Source organism: Lolium rigidum, chromosome 1 (assembly GCF_022539505.1).
Source record: "Lolium rigidum isolate FL_2022 chromosome 1, APGP_CSIRO_Lrig_0.1, whole genome shotgun sequence".
Lineage (NCBI taxonomy): Eukaryota > Viridiplantae > Streptophyta > Magnoliopsida > Poales > Poaceae > Lolium > Lolium rigidum.
In genome coordinates, this window is record NC_061508.1 from 189,553,795 (window position 1) to 189,576,104 (window position 22,310).

Consider the following 22,310-nt stretch of genomic DNA (forward strand, 5'->3'; position numbering starts at 1 on the left):
GGGTGGGATCCACCGAATAGCAACAAATTAAAATACGCTGTTTACGTAAGGAATACTGACCCTAGGGTGTGGCTGTTTGCACGAATCATGAAACTTTCTGCGGTAGATGTTTATCCGGTAGTTACCGGATGCGTTAGAAAAACCGCACTCCTTGTACCTGTGATAGATCGAGTCGAGCTCGACTACCTCAAGTCCTCAACCATGTCGCCCCCGTCGCCGGTCGTCTCAGCCGCTGCTGCTCCGCCGGTCTCCTTGCAGTCCGCAGCTCCACCACGGCAGCCTCTTCGTCCCGCGTCTTCCAGAGCGAGGTGGATGCAGTGGTAGACAGTACAGAGGGCGCGGGTGAGCAGGACCACGACCTTCGTCGAAGGCCAAGTTCCAAGTTCCAGAGCGAGCCTTCCCGGAGGCGGCGCATGTCGTGTCTGCGCCACCGCGAAAGCTGTTCCAGAGTGCAGCGGGTCCCTTCGATGGGGAGCTTTCGCGCGGACTGCTCGAGGTCGGGAAGCGCGTCCAGATCGGCGTAGTGCACGGCCGTCGCCGCGGCAAGGCGGTCGATCTGTCTGACGAGCGCATCGGAGAGAGAGGACGCGAGGGCGAAAGCTGCAGTGGTGGAGCAGCAGCCGGCGAGGAGGCCCACGCGGAGCAGCGGCGACCGAGGCGCCCGACGACGGCGGCGACGCAGCTGAGCAAGTCGAACTCTGTTCTATCTGTCATATAGGTACGGGCCATTCTGGTCTTTTGGCATTGGTCCTGCCTGCTACGGGGCAAATCATCGATTGACAAAATAAAGAGTGGCAAAAAAGTAAGGCAAAAGTAATCGAGGGCAAATAGTAGAAGTCCAAGGTAAAGCAGGGCAAAAAGTAAAATTCCCCGCCTGTGTTGGCAGCTGTAGAAGGATCGGAAAAACTCCCTCGGTCTTAATTTTATCTGAATTTAAATGCATGATATATCTAAACTTGGACAAAGTTAAGATAAGTTTCAAAGCGACGGAGGAAGTATTTCACCTCGGTGACTCTCGAATGTGAACTGAGAACTGTACTAACCATCGGCAGTTTGGCATGTGCAGGCATAACAGAAAAGCTACCGACCTAGCAATGGCGGCTGCTGGAGCAGCAGCAGGCAAAGTCGTGTCTTTCTTGCATGCAAAGCCGGCCAGGCCCGCCCGACCACCGCCATCATCACCACTTCCACCACCGCGCGCTCTCTCTTCTCCGCTCCACTCCCCCTGTCCTCCACCACCACCACCTCCACCTTCTCCTCCCTCCGAGCCTCTCATCATGACGTGCATGCACCACCGCCATTGCCTTTCCCACCTCCATTTTACCACAGCCTGGCCTCCCCTCCTCTGGACACAGCCACCACCTCCTCCATGGCCGCACAGGTCCCCTTCCATGGCTTCCTCCTCCTGCTGCCGCTTCTCACCATCACCGCCGCGTCCTCCGCGCCGCTCCCGCTCCTCGCGCTGCTCTCCCTCAAGTCTTCACTGAACGACCCGGCCGGCGCGCTCAGTCCGTGGACGTACGCCGGGGCGGCGTCCGCGGGCGCCACCCGGTCGCTCTCCCCGCCGTGGTGCGCGTGGCCGGGCATCGCGTGCGATGCGGCCACCGGTGACATCGTCGGGATCGACCTGTCCCGCCGCAACCTCTCCGGCACTTTCCCCACCACAGCGGCCGCGCTGCTGGCGCCGACACTTGCATCCCTCAACCTCAGCTGGAACGCCTTCGCCGGGGAGCTCCCGTCGGCGGTCTTCTTGCTCCGGCGGCTTGTGAAACTTGACATCAGCCACAACTTCTTCAACTCCACCTTCCCGGATGGCATTGCCAAGCTCGGCTCCCTCACTGTCCTCGACGCCTACAGCAACTGCTTCGCGGGCCAGATTCCCCGCACCATCGGCGGGCTCCGGCGGCTCGAGCAACTCAACCTCGGCGGCAGCTTCTTCAACGGAAGCGTCCCAGCCGAGCTCGGACAGCTTCGGCAGCTACGGTTCCTGCACCTCGCCGGGAATGCCCTCTCCGGGCAGCTGCCGAGGGAGCTCGGCGAGCTCGCACTGCTCGAACACCTTGAGATCGGGTACAATGGCTACGTCGGTGGGATACCGGCAGAGTTCGGTGGCCTAACGCAGCTCCAGTACCTCGACGTCGCTGCGGCAAACCTATCGGGCTCGGTTCCGCCGGAGCTCAGCGGGCTCGCGCAGCTCCAATCTCTATTTCTGTTCAAGAACAAGCTGGCCGGCGCGATACCACCGTCTTGGTCGAGCCTCCGAGCGCTGCAGGTTCTTGACATTTCGGACAACCAGCTCGCCGGCGAGATCCCTGACGGATTCGGCGAGCTCGGGAACCTCACGACGCTGAACCTCATGAGCAACTTCCTCTCCGGCACGGTCCCGGCGACGATCGGCGAGCTTCCGAGCCTCGAAGTACTGCAGCTGTGGAACAACTCGCTCACCGGGAGGCTGCCGGAGTCCCTCGGGGCGAGCGGGCGGCTCGCCCGCCTCGACGTGTCGACCAACTCCCTTTCCGGGCCGATCCCGTCGGGTATCTGCGCCGGCAACCGTCTGCTCCGCCTCATCCTCTTCGCCAACAGATTCAACTCTACCATCCCGACGAGCCTCGCGAACTGCTCGTCGCTGTGGCGTGTCCGGCTCGAGTCGAACCGTTTCTCCGGCACGATTCCGGCCGGATTCGGCGCGGTTCAGAACCTGACGTACATGGACTTAAGCTCCAATGAGCTCACCGGTGGCATTCCATTCGATCTGGTTGCTTCCCCGAGCCTCGAATACCTCAACGTCTCCGGGAACCCGATCGGCGGCGCGCTACCGGACACGGCGTGGCTGGCACCAAAGCTGCAAGTCTTCGCGGCGAGCAAGTGCGCCCTGCACAGCGAGATGCCGCCGTTTGGCGCCTCCGGATGCGCAAACCTGTACAGGCTGGAGCTGGCCGGGAACGAGCTGAGCGGCGCGATCCCCAGCGACATCGGCAGGTGCAAGCGGCTGGTGAGCTTGAGGCTGCAGCACAACAACCTCAGCGGCGAGATCCCGGCGGTGCTCGCCGCGCTGCCGTCAGTCACCGAAGTCGACCTCTCCTGGAACGCGCTCACCGGCAGCGTGCCGGCCGGCTTCGGCAACTGCACCACGCTGGAAACCATCGATGTGTCATTCAACCAATTGACGCCGGCCGGGGCGCCATCTGGATCGCCGGATCCCAACGAGGGCGGTTCAGCGCGGCACACCGCGGCAATGTGGGTGTCTGCCGTGGCAGTGGCGTTGGCCGGGATGGTGGTGCTCGCGCTCACCGCGCGCTGGCTGCAGTGTCTGGAGGACGACTCGGCGGCATCGAGCGTCAGCGGTGCTGGAGGCGCGCGCCCCAACGTCGTCGTGGGGCCATGGCGCATGACCGCGTTTCAGAGGCTGAGCTTCACCGCCGATGACGTAGCGCGGTGCGTCGAGGGGAGCGACGGCATCATAGGCGCCGGGTCGTCGGGGACGGTGTACCGGGCGAAGATGCCGAACGGCGAGGTCATCGCCGTGAAGAAGCTGTGGCAAGCGCCGGCGCAAAAGGAGACAGCCTCAGATAACGCGCTGAAGCAGAGGTGCAGACAAGACGGTGTTGACGGCGACGAGAGGGTGCTCGCGGAGGTGGAGATGCTTGGTCACCTCCGCCACCGCAACATCGTCCGGCTGCTCGGGTGGTGCACCAACGGCGAGACGACGATGCTGCTATACGAGTACATGCCCAACGGCAGCCTCGACGAGCTCCTGCACGGCCCCGCGGCGGGCAAGACGCCGAAGGCGCGGCCCGGGTGGGACGCGCGGTACAGGATCGCCGTCGGCGTGGCGCAGGGCGTGAGCTACCTCCACCACGACTGCCTCCCCGCGGTGGCGCACCGCGACCTCAAGCCCAGCAACATCCTCCTCGACGCCGACATGGAGGCGCGCGTCGCCGACTTCGGCGTCGCCAAGGCTCTTCAGGGCGCCGCGCCCATGTCCGTCGTCGCCGGCTCCTGCGGGTACATCGCACCAGGTGAGCAGAGACTCGTGCATGCGTCGATCCATACTGATCATTGATCAATGTCGTCGTCGATCGCCGTCAACTGAAGTTTCTTGATCTTGTGTTTTCTCAGAGTACACGTACACCCTGCGTGTGGACGAGAAGAGCGACGTGTACAGCTACGGCGTGGTGCTGCTGGAGATTCTCACCGGACGGAGGTCGGTGGAGGCAGAGTACGGGGAGGGGAGCAACATCGTGGACTGGGCGAGGCGCAAGGTCGCCGGCGGCGGAGGTACTCTGAGCGACGTGACGGAACAGAGCATGAGCGAGTCGGCCCGGGAGGAGATGGCGCTGGTGCTCCGGGTTGCGCTGTTGTGCACGAGCCGGTGCCCGCAGGACCGGCCGTCGATGAGGGACGTGCTGTCCATGCTGCAGGAGGCCAGGCCCAAACCCAGCCGGAAGCCGGCGGCGAAGAAGCAAGTACCGTAGATGAAGATGGTGTGCCTCGTGGCTAACCAGTACCAATTAGTGCTAGTGTCATGTGTATTTTCTTCACTACTATCATGAACGAGCTTTAAGCGTTTGTATTGGAGTGTACTTACTGGCTTCCGAAAACTTGTGCTTTTAGTCTCTCTATAATATACTTATGCACCAAGTCAAATCATCTAAAAATCGAGTATAATCAAAATGAAGGATCCAGTTAACCAATCTCAGGACACCTAATTAAAGAGTTTTATGGTGTGACTGCAAACAAGTTGGCTGCTTTTTAATTCAGGTTTTGCTACTTCATTGCTTGTTTGCTGCTTTTTAATTCAGGTTTTGCTAGTTCTTAGCTAGCTGAGAATTAAGTTCGTACTTAGTCAAGTCCTACGTTGTTGGATTTGCTTCATAATTCATGCTAGTTATCAGTCGAGTGAGAAATAGTCGTACCTTTTTAATTCCTACCAGCTCACCGAAAACTAAAAAAAAAAAAGTTAATTTGGAAGAGAAAAAAACAAGTACAACTACACACTATAAAAACGTAGTTGCACAATTACAAAAAGGGCAATCAGCGTAGGTAAATTCATAGCAAAAAAATATATTTGATCAACTTCAATTCAAAAACAAAATCCAATATACAACTCAAAAAAGTTCGAATAAATACAATTAGATTCGTAAAAGAACAATTGCTCACTTTTAAAGTTAACAACCAGCGTTGAATAAATGTGCAAATGAAGAGCAAAGTAGTCCCTCCGATCCAAAGTACTCGTCGGAGGGAGTACCAGAATGAATTGGTTCCACCAAAAAGCTAGTAAACTAGTCTAGAGCGAATCCAAATGTTTTACAATATGAGGTTTGGTCGATTCAAAAGCTTTTCAGATAACTTCCAGAGGATTCCAGTTTTAATATTCTGTCCAGTCCGGTTTACAAGGTTCTGCACATATAACTAGATCGGTAATTTTACCAACATATTATAAGTTATATTACACTGAAGGTATACCATTAGAAAATATAACATCTGAAGTTTCCAACGATTTATATTTTTTGATATATATCTCGTATTATGTTGGTTAAATTGACGATCTAGGGATACTACAGACCTATAAACCTGACCAAAGGTGTACTTTTATGCATGTGTCTGACTTCTGCCTCCGTAGCGGCCGACGGGAGGGGTGAGGACCCCACAGTGACTGCTCCAGCATGTAGTAAGGGTTGGCCTAGTGTTTCCTTGAGGCGCCGTTTCTTTGGAAGAGACTGCGCCGCGTCAGAATAATTTGCCTCTGCTTTTCCTCCATCTCGGCGTCGCTTCAACCGGTGGCGTCGGGGGCAGATGGCTTGGTCGTCTCTGGATCCGGTGGTTGGCGTTCCACGCTCTCACGGGTGAACTGCAGTTGTGTGTGGAGCGTTGCAGTTGGGTACGTGCATGACAGTGTTGTGTGTGGAGCGCTGCAGTTGGGTACATGGATGACGGCACAGTGTTGTGTGTGGAGCGCTGCAGTTGGGTACATGGATGACGGCAGGTGGCGGTGTTTCTCTTCTTCGACTATGTCGGGTGAAGATGACGGCGTTGGGATTTGGTGACCACGGGGAAGATCCCCGGCCGAAGGGGCCACAAAGTCTCGGGTTCGTCGCTTGCGACACCCCGGTTCATCGGCTCGAAAAGCATCTTCAAATGCGATGGTGCTCTCCCAGATCTACCTATGGAGGCTATTCGCCTCTTTTTTCGACACTATCATGGTAGCGGCGAAGGATGATGGACGACGTTTTGGCAAGGCACAGATTTCTCCAAGGATGAAATTGTAATTTTACTTCTTGTGAGGTTCCTTGTGCAGAGTTGCTTGGCACGCACATTTGTCTCGTGTGGTGACCATATATTTGATCTCTGTAAAAGGATTGTCTAATGAATTATATGGTTATTTAAAAAAACACTTGTAGTTCATTCAACCAAACCAGGTGGGTGAATGCACAACTAATTGATGCTAGATTGGTATATTTGATTCCATCTTAATTTTTTATTGGGCTTCATGGTCATCTGTTGTTTGATTGACAATTCTATTTCTTCAGTTCAATCAAATGAACTAAATTTTCAAATACACATCGATCTTGGAAAGTTGCAACAAATCAAATGAATCGCACACAAAATTTCAATAACGAAGATCACAGAAGGATGCAACAAATAATATGAATAACATTCTGGTTAGTGCGATCAAGCAAATCAATAATAATAATAAAATGGCAGAAGCTGGTTGTAGACCACAGACCTCTTCAGATGCTACCTACTAGAAAGAGACATAAACTGACTCTTTCTGATTTTCACAAGATTCAATAGCATAAACTAGTATAATTATGTGTACATATTATTACCATTCAGTGAGTAACAATAAGCGCATCACAATCATCACCATAATAAGTGTGGGCTTTTGGCATGTCCCTTAAATGTCCAAGATAAATTTTGCAGAAACAAATGCACTATATATGTCAACATGATAAAATCCCATTCGATAAAGTCGGCAATAAAAGCTTAACAGCACACACAAACACCATGTGGCAGATAAACAAAAAAAACTGCGACTAATGTTTCAAAATGGAGCAGAAGTCCTCCAGGAATCAGAAGCGCCTAGACCAAAGCTTGATAATCCTGGCCAGGTGGCACAGTTGAGTTGTAAAAAGCTTACTGTAGATGCTGACCTCTAAATAGCTAATGGCTTGTGATATTAATTTCTGTTGGAGAGGTAATGTTCTCAAATAAGATCCTCACAATGACATGGACTCTTTTATCGCCTTGTGGACAGTTGATTTCAATTTTCTTAAGATTCTCACAATTGAATGGTGTTTCTGTTTGATTGCAGTCTGGATCTGTTACTGCAGCAGCATGCTGCTGATCGCTCTGAGAAGCTCCAACCTGACAAGAAAAACTTGTGCCTTTAGGTTCGTCAGCGAAAAACAATGATCTACAATGGAAAATGTAGAACTCACATCTGTAAGATGCAGGATAAGTTTCTGTATTTTAGGCGACCGCTGGAGCAAGTGGAGTAGCACCCTGCAGCCAGAGCCCAAGCACCATTCACCCAGCGATAAAGTTTTCAGGTTGCTGAATGTACCACACCTTAGCGCATCCCTTCCCACTACCTTTATTGCCTCCTGCCAGGAGACCGAAAATGTAATATTTGCAGAAACTGAACATAGCAAACATTGGAAAAATTCACGCAGGAAACTTACTTCATCATTGACAGTAAGAGACAGAGACCTCAAGCTGGTGGCATTTGAAAGAGCACTGAGAACATTGCAGTCAACATCAGAATCTTTGAAAGAGACTGTAGTAAGGCAAACTGAGGCAGTGTCCAACGATGACAAATTCAGGAAATATGGATTTCTATCAGGGATCTCCTTTATGTCTAACGAGACCAGATTTGGCATATCTATTACAAGATCCTCATAGCCCAAACATGCTACTGACCGATCATCAGAAGTGGTAACAGTCAATCTCTTAAGTTTGGCAGACGAAAGCATGACGATGTTAACAAAACAGCATATCAGTTCTAACTCTTCCAATTTCGGGCATCCGGAAAATAGCTTCTCGACGAACCAGTCATCAACCTCAAATTTACAAAGGTGCAACCTCTTCAGATTTGATGAGGTGAAGGCATTTGAAATGGTAAGAAGTTCGCCGTCATGAACTATGCCAAGAACCTGGGTGTTGCACCGAAGGGCATGGCAGACCCACGGACGGATTTGACAGTAATCCATTACATTGTCAGGATAAACGTTGCCAAAGATGATGCGGAGCCAGAACTTATCGAGTGATGTGCACCCACGGTCCAGAAGTAAATTGTCCAGAAACGTTTTGAGCTGCCACAAGATGCAAAACTGGTCCGAGTCGATGATGAGGCACCTCGCAGATACCCAGGTGGTTTGCCACCGCCTTGAGAGCACACATGTCTGCACAGTCTCCCGTGGCGTCAGGAAGGACATGATGTGGTGGAGCAGCTCGTCAGGGAGGGCGCTGATCCTGTCATCGGTACTGTCATGCCTCTTGGACCTGGACATACCTACGCTTGGATGTCGGTCGAGCAGGTGGTGTGTGCGGCTGCTGTGACCTGCAGACAACAAATAATCCCATGTAAGGGCAGCAATATGAGCCAAAACTGCAGCATCATACACCCAGGTCTAACAATCTGCATCCATTTGTTTAGGCTGCCAAGAAATGGCATCGCAGAATGGCACAACCCCAAAAAGAAACGATGAAAATCTGGGCCCCGTCTACAAAGGTTTGAGCAAGAGGAGCATGGATATAATGCACCAAATCACAGCAGCAGGTAGACAAGAGTTGCGGGAGTTGCAGAAGAGGTTAACCTGAAGGTAGATCGAGTAGCGGAAAGCAGGGAATGGGCAGATAGAATACCTCAGTTCCGATGGACCAGGGAGCTCACGGCCTCGCAGATGCGCAACTGACGTACGCCGCGCCGCCGGCGATTTGCCGCTCGCTGCTGCCGCCGCCGGGTGAGAGGAAGGAGCCGCTCTGCCGCCGCCGGGCTTTCTCGTCTCCCGTAAAGATGGGTTGGGCTGTTGGCCTGGGCCTCCCAGTTACTGCAAAAAAAATGAGACCCAACGCACTGAAAACGTAACTCTCGTACACTTGTACTAGCAAAAACAAATAGTACATCAGTTTTGTAAAATACAAATCAGTCGCGTAGATGTTGAGTTGAACTTATTCAGGTGCATATAATATAAAATATTTTTGTAATGGTTCTAATAATACTGATTTGATATTGTAGATGTTGATATTCTTTTATATGATTAGTGAAATTGGTAAAAGTTTTTATGTAACATATTTTAAAGGATGGAGTGGCATATTAATTTGTTTTATGTTGCATATGGTTTATTTTGTATGTAGAAACATGCTTGATGAATACATTTTGGTGACATTTTGCAATGAGTTTGCCCATATATAGCAAGGGTTGAGTTAATGCTTTGAAGGTGTTTTTACGTGTTGCATACCTTGATTTTAAGTGCATATATTGCAACTCACTGCCATGAAATTGTGTTCCGTGTTACATGGTTTCTCAACATGAATGACAAACATATATAAATATGTTGCCTACTATGATTTTTCTTACAATTAGGGGACATTCTGAAACCTACACCCTGAAGTCATCATTTAGTTTAGATTGGGTAGTTTGGAAAGCTTTTGATTATTTGCGGGACCAATATTTAATCGGGGCATAATTGATAAATCGATATAGCCACTCTAATTATGTTGGAATGGATTAACTTAAAAGGTTTGAGGATGCCATGAAGCTAGAGCAGGCAAAAGAGTGGTTTCATCTCCTTAAAATAAGATAATCTCACTTAGTTCTAGATTTTATCACCTGCCATTGAGACCTTTTTTTTTGGCACATACCCGTTATCTCAAGTTTTTGATCAAATGAATCCATTGACACAAACTATTCATGGGCGAAAAACTGAGTTGTTAGCAAAATAGCATGGACATGTCATGCAGGAGAGAGGCCTAGCAAAGAGCACCATAAGATGTGCGCTCATGCCAAGAAGGTGGACGGTGGAAGGCTCGGCAAGGTGAGGACAGGATGATATCTTAATTGTTGATACTCACTCCGTTCTTGAATACAAGGCCACTAAGAGCAAGTACAATAAGTCCTAGTCAGCTGGCTACAAGGACTAAAATAATATATTTGTGTCTAGTTGGAGGAGAGAGAATGTGAGTGGGCTCTTATGCAAGAACTAGCTCTAGCACGTGCTCCTAGGCAAGTTATCTCAATGAAAGGTGGGCCATCTATTGAGAAAGTAGTACATTCTTATAGCCAACTATTGTACTTGTTGGCTACAAATTAGCTATAGATGACATGGCATCTTCCTTATAGCCAACAACCGGCTATACTATTGGAGTTTCTCTAACACTAATCAAGAAAAATTGTTAGATTCGTACCTCGTAGGATGATGCCCATTAATGTGAATGTTGCATGTAACCATAGAGAAGGAGACAACACACGCAACACAAATAATTAACCCGAAAACAAGGACATTTTCATATAATTAATCGTGCAACTTATTAATTGGCTTACTTTTCTTGGTACCTGTATTATGAGTTTGTGGCCTTGTATACAAGAACGGAGGGAGTATAAGAAGTTAGTGTTATGTGTGATATTGCATGTGGTTGATTTGAGATGTCCAAAACATGTACTAAGTACACTTATGGATATCTTGCAATAATTTTGGGTGTATCTAGAGTTGTGTTCATGTTACAAATGTGATTTGTTCCATACCTTTATTTTAAGTCCACATATTGCAAGTCACTTGTCATACCGTGTTGCATGCAGTGAAATTTATGTTCAATGAATGCGTTTGAAACATTGCAATACTTTTTCATGTTTTATCCACATGCATTTGACAAAAAATATTACAACAATGTGGCTTATGTATTATAAATATTCGAACCTCAAAAAATGTATTATAAATATTCTGATTTTTTCTTAGCTTACCCAACGAACACCTAGCGCTCACTATGCTGATTTTTTCCTAGCCTACCCAACACACACCTAGCGCGTACTCCCTCTCATCCATATTAGAACAATACTAAATAAGTGACAACTAATATGGAACATAAAGGTATTTTTTTTTAGTTGAGACCTCATTCGATACTGGATATATTCCCTCCGTTTACATATAAGGCCACAAACTCACATTCGAGTACCAAGAAAACGCAACCAACTAATAAATGACAAGATTAATTATGTGGGAGTAGTCTCATGTTCTGGGCTAATTAAGTAAATTGCATGTGGTGCATTTTTCGCTGTGATTTCATGGAACTTTCGTATTAATAAGCATCATCATACGAGGTAAAAATCTAAACATTCCTCGATTAGTGTTAGTGGCCTTGCATATCGGCAAAATATATTTTTGATGGTGGCCTTACCCATAAAAAATGGAGGGAGCATAAATCTTTGAACAAGGTAAGATGAAGGGCAATGATTAAAGGTTTAGCATGCAACGAAGGTGGAGCTCGCAAACTGTGAATTCATCTTCTCAAAATAAAATCACCTCCTAACATTGTCCTATTTCTGATTGAAAAATCGAAATTGAGCATGTTTCAACTTTCAAGTCAGTCTTTTTTTCATAATATAAGACCTTCTGTATCCAAAGTAAAATAAGCCAGTAAGTTGACCATACAGTTGAATATCGCTTGTGCTCTAAAATGAAAATTACCGCTAATGTTTTTAGCAGAACATGATTTTAAACTGAGTGATCTGCCGAGTATACAGGAGAAGATCGCCCCATTTGTAAAATATGGAAAGACATCTCAACCAAACAATATGATTACCGTAGTAATTAAGAACACTGCCAAACACAACCTTAATATCAAGTTTCTCCACATACATCAATGGAAAAGTGAAATACTTATACAGAATCAGTTACAGGAACAATAGCGATAAAAACATACTGGCCTCATGGTCACGTCGAGAAAGGAACTCAGGGTCCCATGAACCATATGGTCAAAGGACAACAGAAACATTAAGAAGTCTTTCGACGTTGACTGGAGCTAACACTTGCCATCAGAAGCTCTAATCCACAGTAACAAGGCAAGAGTCGTGCACATCTTCCTACCTACAAGTGCAAGAAATAACAGGGAGTTTGTAATTGCCTTCAGTAGCACAACTAGTAAAGAAAATAAACATTGCCACTAAGGAATAAAGAAAGGCTTACTCCCAAGGTGTGTGCTGATCGATTACAATTTCCGGGGGAGAGATGGCATTGGCTAGTATGGCATTCACAATATTTTGTGCCCTTTTGTCACCCCGAGGACATCTGATTTTGACCTTCTTAAGATGTTCACAATTAAACGATATATTTGTTGCCTTGGACTCCAGGTTGTCCATTTGGTGAGGCAAACCAGAAGCTCCAACCTGACAAGAATCGAAGACATGTAAAACACGTTTATTAAGGACAAGCAAAAAAATCCAATGTGATATGAAAGAATACATCCTTGCCTGATGTATCCACACAGTAAGTTTCTCTAAGGCAGGCGAGCGTCGTAGAAAGTAGACCAGCGCATGGAGGTCAGTACCTACGCACCAGCCACCGAGAAACAAGGTTTTCAGGTTGTTGAATGTCTGGCACCTCCAGAGATCTCTTTTTAGTACCTTGCTTACCATGTCCTAAACAAGAAGAAAAATTGAAAAAAATAATTGCAAAGTAGAAGACAAATGTATGGAAAGGTGGGGATAGCAACTACACAGCATCACAACATGATGAATGGAAAAGGAGTCGTTGCAGAGTTAAAGAGAAGCATACATTGTGAAGCCCAAAATATAACTTCAACTTCGTAACATTTGACAGAGCACTGATAATGTTGCAGTTCACGGCAGAACTTGCGAAAGACTCTTCATCCAGGCGAAATGAAGCATTTACAACAGATGAGACATTCACAAGGCAAGGATTTAACAACGGAAGGTCCTCCAGATGCAGTGAAACAAGACTAGGTGTATCTATCACAAGGTCTTCAAAATCATCATGAACACAATCTTCACCATGGGGGGTATGTGAGATAAATGTTAGTTTCTTCAGGGTGCTAGAGGAGAATTTGGTGGCGAAAACACGGCAATCTACCATCGATAATTCTTCCAACACTGGACAGCCAGAAAAGAGCTTCTCAATGAAGAGGGCAGTGGTGGAAACACAACGAAGATTGAGTATTTTCAGATGCGAAGAAATGAAGAAAGAGTGGTCGAGATCAAATAACCCATGATATTCAAAAATCTGAAGCACACGAACATTGCTCCGAATGGCGTGGCAGACCCACAAGTTAGTTCTGGGATGGTTGAGGGAAACATCATCTCTCCAGCCGATGAGGCTAAAGCTGTAAAGAGGCACGAAACCACGGCGCAGTAGTATGTTGTCCATGAACCTCACGAATATCTTCTTGCTGGTGAATTGGCATATCTCAGTATTAAGGCACCGCAAACAGAGCCAAATGTAGCGCCACCTTGTTGACAAGACGCATGTCTGCACCGCTTCTCGTGCAGTCATGAAAGACATGATATGGTGGAGAATTTCATCAGGGAGGCTGCTGATCCTGTCACTGGTTATATCCTCAAAGCCCGTTGGTTTCATGTGTTTGTTGGACATGTTATCGTGCGACAAAAAAACTCTCGATCACCGGAGATTCACTTGAGTGGATGGTCAGAGCTAGCCCTGTGCACAAAAAATATCGAGTAACAAGTTAGCGAATTGTAGAAGTTTCAGCTGTTGAATTATTGAATACAATTAGTAATCTTGAAGCAACTCTTGCTAAGCTGTTATCATAGAGTTGCTACAGCTAGAACAATATGTTTTCCCTAAGAGTATCTCCACCAGTCTACCTAAACTCACTCATATCCCTATAAACTGTCACACTCCCCAAAACAACGAAAACGGTGTTCCAGTAGCCCCCCTAAACCACCCCCAAGCCCCGAAATTTTGGGGAATTCCTAAAACTACCACCCGACCCCCTCCAGAAACAAGGCCCTAAAACTAAAACCTATGCCCTCTTGCGCACGCGAGGGGAACCCTAACCATCAAGGCGGAAATTTCCCACCGCCATCCGTAGTCTGCCGCCGCCACCATGGTTTCGTTGCCAGGCAACTCTACCGTGCCATGGAGCGTCGGATTGCCTCCAAGGAGCATAGGGCAATGATGGCCGAGCATCGAGTGATGATGGAGGAGCACCCGATTGCCATTGATGATATAGGGTGATGAAGAACAAGCAAGAGAAGCATGATAAGAAGTTCATGTATATGAATCTAACCAAGCTTCGGTGGTGAGTGGCTACAGTGGTGGTGCCGGCTTCAGAGGAGGTGATGTTGGCGGTGACGGTGATGAAGATGGTGGCGGCACCGGCACAAGCTCCATGGGAGGCAACAATGACAACGATAGCTGCATTGCATGATCTTGTTTGGACTATGCCTTCTTGTTCTGAACTAATGCATTGTGGGCTGGTGATGTTTGAACTATGCACTTTGGGCTTATGTTATTGAACTATGCTACTCCCCTCCGGTTCAAAAATAGTGTGTAGATACATCCCTTTTTGGATAATTATTTTGAACCAGAGGGAGTACCAAAAAAATGTTTAATTGTGTTCATGTTAGTGTTATCATATCACATCTATTATTTGGTTTGTATTTGCAAATCAGTAGATGGATGAAGAAGAGCACAAACAGATTACAGGGATCCAGTTTAAGGGACTCTGCTGCACAAGGCCTCCCCTATATATCTCGAAATCTTTCTCTCTTCCCTCCCCATAACGCTTTTAAGGAGTCAAAAACTCAAAATATAGCAAAGCTGATGGAGATGCTCTAAGGACTAAAACTAAAATCCCCAAAATGCTCGACCCTCATGGAGCCATATGGATCCATGTTAAACTAGATCTGATGCATTAACAAAATCATTGCAGTGACCAAACTTCAACAAATTGCAGGCCACGCTAAACTGCTAAAGGGGCAATCCCTTTCTTCAGGCAAGCCCGTGCAAACTACAACCATTTCACAATCTGGCCTAAATTACCAGAAGAGCACCTAGATCTAAGATGGGGTCAGTCAACAAAGAAAGGGGACCCGCATATCGCAATGGGGAAGAGAACACTGATCTAATGGCGGCTGGCTCGTGCCATTCTCGGAACATTAAGCTGCGAGCCTAACAAGGAGAAGCACCTGGCCTGGGAACCGGGGGCTCAAATGAGTAGGTAGTACGGACCTGGGGCGTAACGATAGCTGCATTGCATGATCTTGTTTGGACTATGCCTTCTTGTTTTAAACTAATGCATTGTGGGCTGGTGATGTTTGAACTATGCACTTTGGGCTTATGTTATTGAACTATGCTACTCCCTCCGGTTCAAAATAGCATATAGATACATCCCTTACCAGAGGGAGTACCAAAAAATGTTTAATTGTGTTCATGTTAGTGTTATCATATCACATCTATTATTTGGTTTGTATTTGCAAAGCAGTAGATGGATGAAGAAGATCACAAATAGATTACAGGGATCCAGTTTAAGGGACTCTGCTGCACAAGGCCTCTCCCCTATATCTCAAAATCTTTCTCTCTCCCCTCCCCATAACGCTTTTAAGGAGTCAAAAACTCAAAATATGGAAAGTTGATGGAGATGCTCTAAGGACTAAAACTAAAATCCCCAAAATGCTCGACTCTCATGGAGCCATATGGATCCATGTTAAAATGGATCTGATATTCTCGCAAAAAAAAAAAAAAAAATGGATCTGATACATTAACAAAAGCATTGCAGTAACCAAACTAATATAACCAATCGCAGGCTACGCTAAACTGCTAAAGGGGCAATCCCTTTCTTCAGGCAAGCCCATGCAAACTAGAACCATTTCACAATCTGGCCTAAATTGCCAGAAGAGCACCTAGATCTAAGATGGGGCCGGTCAACAAAGAAAGGGGACTCGCATACCGCAATGGGGAAGAGAACACTGATCTAATGCCGGCTGGCTCGTGCCATTCTCGGAACATTACGCTGCAACCCTAACAAGGAGGAGCACCTGACCTGGGAACCGGAGGGGCTCAGAAGAGCAGTACTACGGACGTGGTGCGTAGCGATGCTTCGGGCGGCGCGCGCTATAGATGAGGCGGCGGAGGCTCCGGGTGTCAGTGTCGTCGGCCGGCGAGACGTGTGGTGGAGGCCGGTGGCTGCGAGAGCCTGCAGCCCACACTTGCACTGCACACAGAGTCACAGACGCTCCCGGGTATCAGCAAGACAGCAATACAGCGGTGCACCGCCGGACCGCCCAATCGTATTGTGCGGCTCTGATCGACGGCTCGTAGGGAATATAACTTGGGCCATCAGCTCCTCTCTCCTCTGCTTGGGCTCGAATGCTCGTTAGCCCACCAGGTCAGACGTGTTTACAGCATTTTTCCTTCGGATTAAAGAGCGTAACTTTCCCCTGCAAAAAAAAAAAGAGAATAACCTAAAATGGCAGGTTGATGTGCTATCCGTTAATACACCCTACAAAGAAGGTGCTGCCGCTGCTGCCTCTCACTAGTGACTAGAAGCAAAGAAGCAAATGAGAAATTGTTACAAGCACACACTTGTGAATTGTGATAGTGAGGATGATGCTAATGCTGACTTGGTATAATTCTCTAGCGATGTAGCTTTGTGTGATCAAGTCAAAGTCCGATAAATTTGGGAAAAGTTGCTTCAAGTAACCCAACCCAATCAAGGGACCCATCAGAAGATGACCATCCAAACACTCCGCTCAGCCATACTAGCGACAAATACTAGTCCATGTTCAGTCATCTCACACCAACAAAACTAAAAACTAAACTCTACACATCACAATCCTCATCACATGAGGGATCATCAAACAAACCCCAAATCAATCCACACTCTATATCTCCTCTTCTTCGTCTTCGAACGGGTCTCTCTCCGGGAAGTCGCCGACCTGCAAACAAAGACCACTGCGGTGTAAAATTCCTCATGTACAGAAAATAATAAATATGCTAGGTAAGTATTCGGATTGGTGCTATCCAACTTCCAATAAATCAATTCATTCAAATGTCCCAATCTAGCAAGTCCGGCTGTACAATAATACATCCACCGTAACACAAAGCCACCTACTGACCTACAGGATACCAGGTTCTAAGAATTGTAAGGCCAACCAGGTATCCAGCAAGGAACAATACCTTTACTTTCTCTGGCCTCACAATTGCCCCATGCCCTTGAGGACACTCAAAGAACCGGACGCCTTTCACCCTACATGTTCCAACAGGTCGGAGAAAATGTCAGCAAGAGGTATTTCTTCAATTCAAAGATTCAAATATGTATCCCTGTGATGGTTTGAAAATGAACATACATGCCATCGTGTTTTCCGAGTGGCTCGTCATACTGCACACCGACCCAGAATCCGCGTCCGAGAGCTTCAGCTTTGCCAACGAATTTCACGGTACCCCTCTTGGCACCTGGCTCAACCTCGCATCTGTCTCCCACCTATTATGAAGTAGATTTTAATCTTCAGTCATGAAGTATTGCAGTCCAGGTTTCATTACATGCTACTGCTAGAAAGAAAGCTCGGTGCCAATATTGAATATTCCAGATTGTTCCTTTCAATAGCAAAGGACGAATATTTACTACACGCACATGCCTCTGATGGCAGAGTACCCCGTTAATAGTAAGCATAAGTCATCAATTATCTTGGTCCAATTTCGTCCTCCATGTCAACCCACACTGTTGGATAGTCATACTTAGTGAGTGGAGTTGCTATTGTTCTTTGTCGAAACTGCTAGTCAAACCAGGGAGCTACTAGAAGGCAATATACACTTCAAATAGCTGATACAGTTGGCAATAATCAAGGACGATGAAGACCACATAAGGATGTCCAAATACTCCTTTAAAGTTAATAGAATGCATATGAAAAGAGAAATCAAGCTCATTTGGTCACAGATTCATACGTACTAATCAGGATTATTTCTACATGAAGATATTATCGCAGCCAATATGCTAGCTGGCAAACTGCACATATTTCAACATAGTATTATCAACTAGTATATCCATAAGGCTGCTATACCAGATACAATATGGAAAGACAGTACCTCCACTAGTGCTGGGGTGCTAAATTGCCGATACTCAGCAGGCTAAACTAGAAAATCTTGTTTTGGAAAAATTCGGTGTATGCAAGGTAGGAAACTGAGATTGTTGGGCCTTGAAGCAGATTATGGCAATATTCCATTCCATAGTGTGTGCCAAAACTTAAACTAATGCACATGTATAAAGCAAATTAACTGACCTTGATATTGGCACACAATTCCTCCATCTGATTGTCTGACTGCTAAGGAGGACAAGAAATGGGGTAAGCAAAGCAGGCTGAAGAAGGGAACAGAGTAGTCCAGAACATGAGCAACTTACTTGTTTATCATCCGATACAGGGTTTTTCGATACCATCTTTTCTTTGAACTTTCGAAAGTTTGCTGCACAAAGGTGAAGATGCTATCATGGAGTCTACTCCAAATGATATCAGAGAGCGTGTCACCATATCCATACATTTCATATGAGTCTGCAATGACCCATACTTATTTTGGGCTAAATAACTAATTTTTTACATCATGTCCCTACTATAACGACGATAAGTTTCCTTTTTAGGCCGTTCACGACTTGTTTGCTACATAAGTTAGAACTACAACAGGTCTCTAAGCATTTGCAAGGAATGTAGTGAATTGCAAAGAATACACTTACTGCCGAGCTTGTCATATGCTTCATCGGATATCGTATACTTCTCGACGAGCGAAGTGTCTTCCAACCAGCCACCGGAGGTCACCGACGAGGGATCGAGATCAACGATGTGCAGCCGGTACCTTGAGAGCACACCATCATCAGATCAAGAAGCAGCATGTAGCAAGAGGAGATGCGAGTGGGGAGCGGAGGGACGCACCCGTCGTAGGGCGAGTATGCGGCGAGGGGCGCGGCGTCGCGGTCGAGGTCGGCGACCCTGGCGCCGGTCTCGTCGCGGAGCTCGAGGCGCATGGAGGCCACGGAGGTGCCGGTCTTCTTCCAGAGCTTCTCCTTGAGCGCCTCGACGGTGGTCTGAGATCCGCGCGGCCATTAGCGACAAGCGTCCGCGATAAGATCCAGGCGGATGCGATAGGTTCAGGTGGTACCTGCTGGGAGACGCGGACGTCGGAGGAGAAGCTTGTGAGGTTGGAGTGCGAGACGATCAGCGTGACGCTGTCGTCCGCCGGCAGCTGCAGCTTCGACGCCATTGCGCTGTGCTGGTGCTGTGGCGGTGGTCGGAGTAGGAGTAGGAGTAGGAGGGGAGCCGCCGCCGGCAATCCGTGCGAGTAATGGGGGCTCTACAGCTGGCGATTTTGACGAAAATAACCCTTTGGGCGAAGAACATCATGAAATGATCCTCTGCCAAACTATTTTACCGGACTAACACTTTTATGTGGCGTCCTTGCTATCAATGGCACACTTGTCTGTGTGGCGCTCATGCGCACGGTACCACACATCCAGACCGATGTGGCGCGGACGACGCTGCGCGCCGTTGACCAGCCGACATGGCAGGATGTGTGGTGGCGCCGCTTATGTGTGGCAGCCCGAGCCACCTAGCCCGACCCAGCCACACCCCCCCCCCCCCCACCCACCCAAATCTTCTTCCTCCCCTCCTCCAACCAGTCACTCCACCTCTCTTCCCCACCCAAATCACTCTCAAATCTTGGTGGATTTCGTTGGATCTGTCCGTGGAGATCGTTCCCAACTCATTCCTTGAGGTAATCTCCTCTGTTCCCCTTCTTTTCATCCAATAAATTGATGGATTTGGTTGGATTTAGATGTGAAACCCTAAGTTGATTTGGCAAGTGAAGTTGATGGATTTAGAATCTTAGGGTTTGTTGAAGTAGGACAAGTGGTAGGGGTAGGTTGTATGGGTAGAAACCCTAGGTTGATTTGTTTTGACTATGGCTAACTAATGAACGCATGTATGTATGTGTTGTTCACATTATGCTAGGTGGATGGAAAGAATTGTTCATGTTCATCATGTGGACAAGGATGCTTTTTTGAAGGGAAACCTAGAGCCGGACCCGGAAGAGGTTGACTTGGTGTTTGACCGTAGCCCTAGTTTTTCCGAGGTGGTAGCACAAGTGAGGATTGACTTGAATTGGAATGAGCGAAATAATGGTGTTGAGCTAGAGGGGATACATAATGTGGGGTTTGAAATGCACACCCGTTGGAAGACAATGCGTATCAACTCCGAGCAACGTTGATCCGTTTACAAGGAGATGATGGCGGAGTCACAAGACAAGGCTCTTGAGTTGTTTGTGGTTGATGCTCATTTCGAGCTTGACCTTAACCGCCGCTCCTCCCCCGTTGATGCTAGAAGTCCACCACCCATGAGCCAAGAAGAAGCCACCGAATATCCATTGTCCAAGATGCATCGTTGGAGAAGGAGTATGACGAGCATGACGATGGTGATAATGGTTTCGAGATAAATTACAACAATGTCGGTGATTTGGATGCATATTTGATGCAAGAGGACATGGACCACTCCATTCCTTATTCCCGATGTTATGCCTCAGACTCGGATGATGATGGACCCGATGAAGAAGTTGATGCGGATGGCTTGACATCTAAGGACGCTGAAAGAGCCGACATCTTCAAGAAGGTAACCGGACGGGATATTCAGATACCACTGTTCTGTGATGTTAGTCTTGCGGATGGAGCCGTGGTTGATGGTGGCAAAAGTTTACTTCTTGGAGCTAGGCCAATTTCCAAGAGAGATGTGGATGCCAGGACGAATATGATCTTTAAAGGGCTCACGTTTGATACCTTCTTGGAATTGAAGGTATGGATGAAGGAGTTCTCGATTAAGCATCATCGCCCTTACACCGTTGTTCACTCGGACTTGAACACACGGTACACGCTAAAATGTGAAGATAGTAGGTGTGATGGGATTCGTAGCATAGAAAACAAAAAAATTCCTACCGCAAAAACGAATAACAAGCCAAGATCTAATCTAGTAGATGGTAGCAACGAGATGTATGTGAGACGAACCCTCGAAGATTTCAAAGCCTACGAGATTAGATCTCGTGGTTGATGTAGTCGATCACTTGCCGCTTTCAAAAGCGCGTAGAAGATCGTGACGGTGCCACAATCGGGCAGCACCTCCGCACTCGGTCACACGTACGATGTTGATGACGACGTCCTTCTCCCCGTTCCAGCGGGCAGCGGATGTAGTATATCCTCCCCGGAATCTCGCCAGAACGACGGCGTGGTGACGGTGTCGAGGGTACTCCTCGGCAATGCCCTCCGATTGGGGCTTAGGGTTGATGGAATCCTGTAGGCTGACACGAGACATCGGTGAACAGACAAGCGGGGAGAGTGATTTACCCAGGTTCGGGGCCCTCGATGAGGTAAAACCCTTACGTCCTGCCTGTCTGATCTTGATTATGGGAATATTAGGTTACAATGGGGTGCCGAAGGTTTCGGCTATGATCTCGTCGAGAGGCTAAGTGCTACGGCGACCTATCTCTAGACTTCTGGTGGCTAAAGTTGCTAAGATTGATTGTGTCCCTCGGCAGCCCCTCTCCTGGCCTTTATATAGGAGGCCAGGTCTCAAGAGATCTATCCGGGTACGACTAGTTTTACAAAAGGTCTAGCTCTAAACTTTCCTTGTTCGGCTTCCCTCTTGTCTTGTTCTTCAAGGGATCTTCTCCTGCACCGTCCTAGTGGCCCACCCTGTCGTCGAGTATCTTCATGGGCCTCCAGTTGGGCCGCACAGGATAGGGCAATATCGATTACCCGAAGGGTAATGCCCACGTCAGTAGTCCCCGAGTGTCTAGCCGAAGATTTTTCGGGTAGAGACTAAAGCATGCATCCACCTAATGATCTTCTCCTTGGTTGTTCTTGTCCATCTTGTAACAGCATCATCTTCTTCCATCGGGTGCGCGTCCAGCGCTCCCGATGGGAGTAGCCCCCGAGTCTAGGTACGGATGTTTGCAATCCGTGCGTAGACTCAAGTTGCGCCACTCGACGTCTTCTTCTGCCGAAGTTTTCTGCAAGTCTTCATGGGTCATCCGATAAGTTTGCGCCAGGGCTCGTATTCTTCAGTAAGGTTTCAACACGTAAGGGATAACGAGTAACGCGCCCAGCTTTGCTGGTTAACTACCAATGGCAAAACAACGTTACCCTACACAGAATCAAGTCCCCGGGCATGATACTAGAGTGCAAAAAAGTTTTATCGGGTGCGTGCCCAACGCTCCCGATGGGAGTAGCCCCCGAGTCTAGGCACGCTTGCGGCCGGGTGCAGACTCGAGCTGAACATTCCATCCTTTTCTTCAAATATTTCT

The 22,310-nt window shown here is 47.8% G+C and overlaps 3 protein-coding genes, 1 long non-coding RNA gene and 1 pseudogene across 6 annotated transcripts; 1 reads left to right on the forward strand and 4 right to left on the reverse strand.

Moving 5' to 3' along the window:
• The first annotated feature begins 1,273 nt into the window (after positions 1 to 1,273).
• Positions 1,274 to 4,475, forward strand: LOC124682855 (annotated as a pseudogene).
• A 2,388-nt stretch (positions 4,476 to 6,863) lies between these two features.
• Positions 6,864 to 8,926, reverse strand: LOC124682856 (putative F-box/LRR-repeat protein At3g59170). Of its 2 annotated transcripts, XM_047217472.1 has the most exons (5): positions 8,869 to 8,926; positions 7,686 to 8,563; positions 7,443 to 7,607; positions 7,155 to 7,368; positions 6,864 to 7,104 (listed from the first exon to the last, which is right to left on the reverse strand). In XM_047217472.1, exons 2-4 carry the CDS (start codon positions 8,511 to 8,513, stop codon positions 7,165 to 7,167), a joined length of 1,197 nt encoding a protein of 398 aa, XP_047073428.1. In that variant the 5' UTR covers positions 8,514 to 8,563; positions 8,869 to 8,926; the 3' UTR covers positions 6,864 to 7,104; positions 7,155 to 7,164. The 2 variants fall into 2 exon arrangements, with proteins under 2 accessions (XP_047073428.1, XP_047073427.1); XM_047217471.1 differs by having other exon boundaries at positions 6,864 to 7,368.
• Positions 8,927 to 11,810: 2,884 nt separating this feature from the next.
• LOC124682857 lies at positions 11,811 to 12,385 on the reverse strand. Its single transcript, XR_006996472.1, has 2 exons — positions 12,186 to 12,385; positions 11,811 to 12,086 (listed from the first exon to the last, which is right to left on the reverse strand). It is a non-coding gene; the product is annotated as an uncharacterized LOC124682857 (long non-coding RNA).
• Positions 12,386 to 12,419: 34 nt separating this feature from the next.
• On the reverse strand, positions 12,420 to 16,129 carry LOC124653845 (F-box protein At4g22280-like). Its single transcript, XM_047192908.1, has 4 exons — positions 16,021 to 16,129; positions 12,774 to 13,673; positions 12,547 to 12,637; positions 12,420 to 12,469 (listed from the first exon to the last, which is right to left on the reverse strand). Exons 2-4 carry the CDS (start codon positions 13,605 to 13,607, stop codon positions 12,420 to 12,422), a joined length of 975 nt encoding a protein of 324 aa, XP_047048864.1. The 5' UTR covers positions 13,608 to 13,673; positions 16,021 to 16,129.
• Positions 16,130 to 16,600: 471 nt separating this feature from the next.
• On the reverse strand, positions 16,601 to 19,306 carry LOC124682858 (tubulin-folding cofactor B-like). 2 transcript variants are annotated; one of them, XM_047217474.1, is made up of 8 exons: positions 19,125 to 19,306; positions 18,899 to 19,050; positions 18,703 to 18,821; positions 18,376 to 18,437; positions 18,257 to 18,295; positions 17,327 to 17,460; positions 17,157 to 17,226; positions 16,601 to 16,915 (listed from the first exon to the last, which is right to left on the reverse strand). In XM_047217474.1, the coding sequence occupies exons 1-8, from the start codon at positions 19,224 to 19,226 to the stop codon at positions 16,862 to 16,864; spliced, it is 732 nt and encodes a 243-aa protein (XP_047073430.1). In that variant the 5' UTR covers positions 19,227 to 19,306; the 3' UTR covers positions 16,601 to 16,861. The 2 variants fall into 2 exon arrangements, with proteins under 2 accessions (XP_047073430.1, XP_047073429.1); XM_047217473.1 differs by having other exon boundaries at positions 18,257 to 18,298.
• Between the last annotated feature and the right edge of the window lie 3,004 nt (positions 19,307 to 22,310).